Source organism: Myotis nattereri (assembly GCF_964212035.1).
Source record: "Myotis nattereri genome assembly, chromosome: 13".
Lineage (NCBI taxonomy): Eukaryota > Metazoa > Chordata > Mammalia > Chiroptera > Vespertilionidae > Myotis > Myotis nattereri.
In genome coordinates, this window is record NC_138088.1 from 3,789,643 (window position 1) to 3,796,630 (window position 6,988).

A 6,988-nucleotide genomic window follows, 5' to 3' on the forward strand; every position below is an offset into this window, starting at 1 on the left:
TGCTGTCGGAGTTCAGCTCTGGGTTCTTGGACATTTCTGAGCTGTTCCAGGTCTCAGCTTGGGGAGTGGATGAGGAAAGGAATCAACAGATGCATCATACCCCCACTCCTCTGGGTCTCTGTCATCCCTGTTCTCTGGGTCACGGCTAGCCCTGGTCACTGGGTAGCCCCCTGGTGAGGCAGGCACAGGGGGCTCTTGTCACTGATGGCTTCTCATTGTGCCGGGTAGGGTATGATGGCACCCAGCCTCATTCCTCCCGTTTGCTCAGGAGGCCAGGGCCTGGCTTGGTTCTTTAAGGCCTTGCTCCCTAGGAGGGTCCAGGGTAGTGGAGCTCAGCCAGGGGCTGGGTAGGCTGTTCAGGTGGGGCCTCCTTGGCGTTCTTAGACCTGCATCTGGGGGGTTGTCTGCCTACCGACCACAGCCTTCCTAGCCAGCAGTGCACTTCCTGTCCTCCCTCTCGGGTGAGTCACTGAACCCTCTGAGCTTTGGCCTTCTTGTCTGTGGAATGGGAATGATGATGTATCTCATGAAGTTGCTCTGACCACTAACAGACAGTGCTGGAAAGGATGTGGTGCATCCTGGCGCCCGGGGGGTGATTTGGTGCTGGGAGCTACCATCATCATCATCATCATCATCATCATCATCATCATCATCACTGTGATTGTTACTGCTTTGTTGCCCTTTTCTGTTTCTATGTCCATCATCACATCCTTGAGGGCAGGGCCTGGGTCATGGCCTCTCTTGGCTACTCATCCTTTTCACGATCCTTCCAGGGACCACACTGGTGTTGGCCCCAAGGAGCAGCCAGGATGGGCCACTGCTGCCCAGGCTAGGGCCGGTCTGGACCTGCTCTGTCTAGTGCAGTCGTCACTGATCACTGGTGGCCCGTGCCTACTGTGCTGGACAGTGCAGGGTAGAATCTTTCGTCGCAGGAAGCTGTGCTGAGCTGGACTCCACAGCCAACCTGGAGCTCTCAGGGCACCGCAGCCTCGAAACACCCTCACCGGTGGCTCGAACAGCCACCAGCCACCTGCTGAGCATGGACAGCAAGAAGTCTGTAATCACACAGACACTGAGTTCCTGCGGGCCTCCCCGCGTCCCCTGCCAGGTGGCCTTGCTCACCTGGCTGGGGTGGTTAGTGTTTTGGCAGTTCTTACCAGCCCAGCGGTGGGAGGGCAGGACTGGGTTGCCCAAACTGTCCCTGTTGCCGGCTGTCCTTGTCCTGTTTCTCCAGCTCATCTTGCGAGGCAGGGAGTCCCAGAGTGATGTTCCTAATTCACAGCTTTGCAAAGGCTAGGCTGGCCCAGATGCCTGACCTCACTGCTGGGGCCCTGCCTTTCCCATGCCTGCTGCCCCCACCCCATTCCTTACCCACGGCCCCCGTTCCCTCTCCCCCCTGGCATGCCTGGGCCTCCAGGAAGCCCTTTCTGACCCATCACACAAGTTCGCTCTCTTGCTTGGCAAGGCCCTCCCTCAGACCTTGTTTCTGGTGCTCAGCACTTTCTTCCCTGGTTTGCTCTGGTGCTCACTCCTCTTGGCCGGGCATACAGCACACATTCCCTCAGTGGCAGCTGCACGTCAGGTCAGTGCCGCGTGCTGGCCAGACAGGACAGCAGCCCCAGGCTGCTCTCACAGCCTCAGGCTGGTCGGAAGCCCACGCTTGGCCAGACTCTTCCATCCAGGCCAGACCTGGTGCCAGCCCAGCTCAGGGGAGCTTCCCTCAGGATGCTGAGGTGAAGGCCAGTGCAGATGGGTCAGTGGGCCGGCCGTCCCGAGGGGTCTGTGCAGCTGGAGGAAGGGCCAGGAACGGCAGGGAGGGAGGGGGCAGGAAGGGTGCAGGCCCCCTTTGCAAGGAGTGTAAACTATGGAGGGTGTGTCTGATGGGTGGTTTGGGACCCATTCCCAGGGCATAGCTGGATCTAAATGAGTCAGAGCCTGCAATGCAATCAGCTCTCAGGAGCTGGCCGAGGAATGAACAAAGCTGAGTGAGGGCTGCGTGTGAGGGCTGGTGTGGGGCCTCTCCTTGCCCCTGGAGCCAGAGTGGGGGTCAGGACACGCTGCCCCTTCACAGCTAAAGACAGTTCCAGGGACGTGGCAGCTCCGCCAGGCTGGGCCGGAGAGCAGGGCCGGCCAAGGGAGAGCCAGGCAGTTTTCACTGTGTCCGCTTTCTGCTTATCCATCCCACACACCTCTGGGCCCCACTGTGTCCCAAGGAGTCCCCAGTTCAGAGCCCGATGGGTACTGACAGGCCTGGGAGGAGCCAGGTTGGTATTTGTCAGTCGAGCTTTACTGGTTATGAAAATGCTGCAATGCTAATGTGCTGATTGACTAAGAGCTGTTGTCTCAAAGCCCCACCCAAAGGCCCTGCTTGGCCTCTTCCCTGGCTCCCTCCATCCGCGACCCAGCAGTAGGGCCCGTCCTGGCCTGGTGTGTTTCTGGCTGTTTGCTATTTGTAGTGTCGTTCCTGGACAATGGGTGATGCCCTGGACTTCCAGGGTCTGGTGTCCTGTCACTGCTGTGCTTATTTCTCTGATGCATGAGGCGGGTGGGACTCGGCGGCCGGGCCTGGCCCCTGTGAGCCCACAGCGGAGTTTCCAGGAGCCCTGGCACTCACCATCTCCTTCTCTCTCTCCACAGGCAGTCATGAGCACCAGCCACCCTGAGCCCGGTGCCCGGGCACGGAGCCCCCAGCCAAGATCCCTGTCCCGGAGCTCGTCCAGCCTGCTGGGTGATGGCCGGGGACAGAGGCCAGAGCTCCGAAAGAGTGCCAGCAGCACTGTCTGGCAGGCCCAGCGGGGCGCCAGCACCAGTCCCCAGGTCCAGGAGGAAGAGGGGCACCCAGCTGAGAGCACAGAGCAGGCCCAGGGCCCCGGCCCTGGGCCACAGCCTGGTGTCACAGGCCACTGGCGGAGCAGCACTGTGGGCAACGTGTCTACTGTGGATGGTGGTGACCTGTGTCGCCTGAGGGTCCCCAGCGCCGCTGCCGTGCAGAGGAGCCACTCAGATCTGGTCCGCCCACAGACCCGGGGCCACAGTGGGGCTCGGAGAGCCAGCCTCAGCTGCTCAGCCCTGGGCAGCTCGCCGGTCCACAGGGCACGGCTGCAGCCTGGCGGCACTTCTGGCCAGGGAGGTCAGGCCCCTGCAGGCCCAGGAAGGGACCTGGCTCCAGAGGATGGGACGTCAAGCTCAGCCTGGACCCTGGGAGAGAGTCAGGTGTGGGTGTCGCCAGTCGACCTGGGAGGCACACCCACCCACAGCAGCAGCCCCAAGGCCAGGCCCAAAGCCACTGGGCAGTCAGCCGCCACCTCCTGCCGTGCTCTGCCCCCAGCAGCTCTACTCTGTGACATGAGGGAGGAGGGCGCCCGAGGCTCCTGCCATGCTCTGCCTGCCCCGGGGATCCTGGCCTTTCCCAAACTAGTAGCATCAGTGAGTGAGTCTGGGCTGCAGGCTCAGCGTGGCATGAAGTTCCAGTGTGGGTTACCCGGGGGGCGCCCTGGGCATTCCCCCTGCTGTGCCCATCCGTGGGGTCCCACTGGCTCAGCTATGGAGTCTGGAGCGAGGACCAAAGATGTGTGGACCATGACCTCAGCCAGTGACTTGGCCCCAGGGCTGGTGTCCCCTCTGTCAGCCCAGGATGCTGGTGTGCAGGTAGCCCCCATGGCAGTGTGCAAGGCTGTGGCCACCAGCCCGCCCCTGGAAGTCCCGGTGGCCCTGCACCCATTCCCGGAGGTAACTCTGGGGTCCAGTCTGGAGGAGGCGGCGTCCCCTGTGCGGGATGTGAGGTGGGATGCTGAAGGCATGACGTGGGAGGTGTACGGGGCTGCAGTGGACCCTGAGGTGCTTGGTGTGGCCATTCAGAAGCACCTGGAGATGCAGTTTGAGCAGCTGCAGCTGGCACCTGCCAGTGAGGACAGCCTGTCCTCAGAGGGCCGGAGGGGGCCGCTGCGGGCTGTCATGCAGTCTCTGAGGCGCCCCAGCTGCTGCGGCTGCCCCAGCACAGCCCCAGAGTGAGGAGTTGTGGCCCCAAGGGCTGCCCTGCCCCCTGGACTTAGCCCCCCTACCAGGGACAGTGGGGACTCCATGCCCTTTGGACCCACTGGCAGCCGTGGATACGTCTTTGCTGCCAGCTGCCAGCAGATGCAGGACTTTAGCCTGGGGACTTGCTAGGGGCAGCTGGACTGGTTTTTAAGGGCTTGATTCCCACGGGCCACATCTGCATATTGGGCGCTGAACTTTGGGGCAGTTTCAGCACCGTGTACAAGGGAGGGCCTGATTTTTCTGTAAAAATCATCTCTGTCCAGTCTCTTCAGACTCTGCTGTGACTTCCCCTAGAGTCGTGGTGGCTTTACTTGAAAGCAGAGCTGAGACGAGGAATCCTTGACATGAACGGGGCCCAGGTGATGGGTCAGCTGGGTCTTTAGAGACGGGGCCTGACGCTGCCAAAGGCTTCCTGTCTGCCACACCATTCGGCACCTGGCCTTGCTGAGCCTTCACGCATGGACGAAAGCGCAGACGTGTGGCCGGGCTGTGGCTGACATCCCCGGGTTGGACGACGGAGCAGAGGCTGAGGTTCAAAGCAGGGCTGGCTGAGGCCTGGGCTCTTCCTGCAGCTCGCCAGCCAGCCAGCCAGCCAGCGAGGCGGTTGTGCACGAGTCCCTCGAGGCCATATTCTATGCCAGGTTTGGGTTCCTTGGGAAATGAGACCGGCTGCACGTGCCCTCACTGCGCTCACGTGTGGAAGGGGCTCACCTCGGTACCAGGGAGCTGAGCTGTAAGAAAGGCCGCAGTGCGTCTGAGTGTGGCTCCATCTGTCACTGTATCCGGGGTGGCCTCAGGAGTGGGAAAACAGGTGGCCCCTGTCCCCAAATATGTCACAGTCCTGAACTTGCACCATTATTACCTCATTCCTTTGGTTTAAGGATTTATTTTCAGCTGGTGCAGTTACTCAACGAAGGGAGGGTAGGGATGGTGGGTAGAGGAGACTGCGGTGGGGTCTCCCACTGGTGGGAAATGGCAGGGGCTGTGAGGCTGTGGGCCTATTTGCCCCGGTCCTGCACACCTGACCTGACATGGGCCAGGGCTCATGGGGGCCAGGGGATCATGGGAGTGGGGGAGCCCAGGTCACCAGGGCTCGACACAGAGTGACTTGACTGCCCAAGGATCTCTCCAGGCCTACGGAGGATGGAGTGGGCTTACAGTTGAAAATCCAAGCTCCCGAGACAGAACCTGCCAGCCCACCTTTGAGGAGCCAGGTTAGTGTCTGCCGAGGGTCAAGGGCACGGGAGGGTGGAGTCAGGGCCCACATGCAGCCCAGCCATGACGTGGCCCTTTCCTGGGCCGCCTTTGCACCTGGGAACCCAGGCCCTGACAGCAGGCTTCCCCCTGCCCCCAGGGACTCACGGAGGTGGAAATGATTCAGGCGACAATGGGATCATTTTAGATGCAGGAGTGACATTCTACCACCAAGGAGCGAGGTGAGAAGGGCACGCTTCCGGTCAGAATGCCTTCCAAGGCCCCTCATGGGCTTTACCCAGAATCATGCCATTCTTACTTCTAGCTGGGCTGGTAAAATGCCACCCCTGCTTAAAAATGACAGCCAATCAGAATCACTACTGCCAGGGAGGCAGGGCAGAGGGTTGGCCTCGCCTGCCTTTTAAAATGGGGTCAAGCAGGTTTTCCTGTAGTCCGGAGGTGCTGGGCTCTGTCCACTGCAGCTGGGGCTGTCCTCTGTATGTGGTGTGGGAGGGCACTTCATGCCCAGCCCTGCTCAGGGGCTCCCGGAGCCCAGTCACTGGTGGGGCCCGACTGGAGAGAGCAAATGGCTGTGGGACCTGAGGGGGATGGTGAGGAATGGGATTGGGGAGGGCACTTCCCCACAGGCCACAGCTGAGCAGGGTCTTCAGGACACAGCTGGTCTGGACATGTGGGCAGAGGGGGTGTACCCAGCAGAGAGCAGCCACGCGGGGCTGGGAGGTGCCTGTGGTCACCCTGCTTGGCTGCTGTGTGCCAATCTGTGCCACCTCCAGGCTGCACCTGGCTGGCCAGGATGGCAGGCTGGGCCTGGCCCCGCTTGGGAAAGGATAGTGAAGCCGCCTCCCACCTCATCTTGACTGAGATACGTCTTTGCAGGTGGCGCTCCGGAGCCCTGCCCTGGTTAGCTTGCTGCCCTGAGACAACAGGATGGGGCCTGGGCCTCACTCGCCAGGCTGCACAGCCTCAGCCCATGGATGGGCCGCAGCTGGATCTGAATTTGCCCTGGAGACACAGACCACCCTGCCTCCCACCTTGTCCCTCGTGGGGCAGTCTGGCAGTTGTTCAGGCTCTCAGGACTGGCCACCAGCGTAGTTTACAGGTCTCCTCTCAGACTTCAGACTTTCTGGGTTCCCTTCAGGCTCTGCTCTGGGAGGTGGTGGATCTCATTATTTGTACATTTCTTTTGAATTTGAAATAAAGTATTGGAGGTCGGAGCTTTGCCAGGGAAGGGTTGTTGAAGGCCGTGTGTGTGTGTGTGTGTGTGTGTGTGTGTGTTCTTTTTTTTTTTCCTCCTGGTAAATTGTGTCCTTTGGGGCCTTCATCCCAGATCACTAGAGATCCCAGCCCAGGCAAAACCCCTCTTTTAAGCCCCTGTCCCTCCTACCTGGCAGCCTTACAGGCCCCCAGTGACTGAAGCCGGGTGTCCTGGCCAGGACGCAGGGAGGCAACTTTTGTCCATGCCCCAGGCTGCTGTCCCCCTAGGTGGGAGTCACTAGGCCCCCTCTGGGGAAGCTGTTCTGGCCAGAGTGTGAGATACTGCTGGCCTGAGGGCACAGAGCCGGGAGGTGGAAAAGCCAGAATGGCCTGGTCCCACAGTGACATCACCTTCCCTGCCATTGAGTCTATCCCTTGGAAGTGCTGGATTCGTATTCCAGGGGCCAACAGACATGCCTCCCCAACGCAGGCCTGACATGTAGGACGTGGGGGTGGGGCACACTATAGCTTAGTGGTGCAA

The 6,988-nt window shown here is 60.8% G+C and overlaps 1 protein-coding gene across 2 annotated transcripts; it reads left to right on the forward strand.

Annotated features, from left to right (window-relative positions):
- Positions 1 to 2,643: 2,643 nt before the first annotated feature.
- GPRIN2 (G protein regulated inducer of neurite outgrowth 2) lies at positions 2,644 to 6,479 on the forward strand (the record flags this gene model as incomplete). Of its 2 annotated transcripts, XM_081104585.1 has the most annotated exons (3): positions 2,644 to 5,252; positions 5,393 to 5,474; positions 6,130 to 6,466. In XM_081104585.1, one exon carries the CDS (start codon positions 2,644 to 2,646, stop codon positions 4,009 to 4,011), a length of 1,368 nt encoding a protein of 455 aa, XP_080960711.1. In that variant the 3' UTR covers positions 4,012 to 5,252; positions 5,393 to 5,474; positions 6,130 to 6,466. The 2 variants fall into 2 exon arrangements, with proteins under 2 accessions (XP_080960711.1, XP_080960710.1); XM_081104584.1 differs by lacking the exon at positions 5,393 to 5,474 and having other exon boundaries at positions 6,130 to 6,479.
- Positions 6,480 to 6,988: the final 509 nt, after the last annotated feature.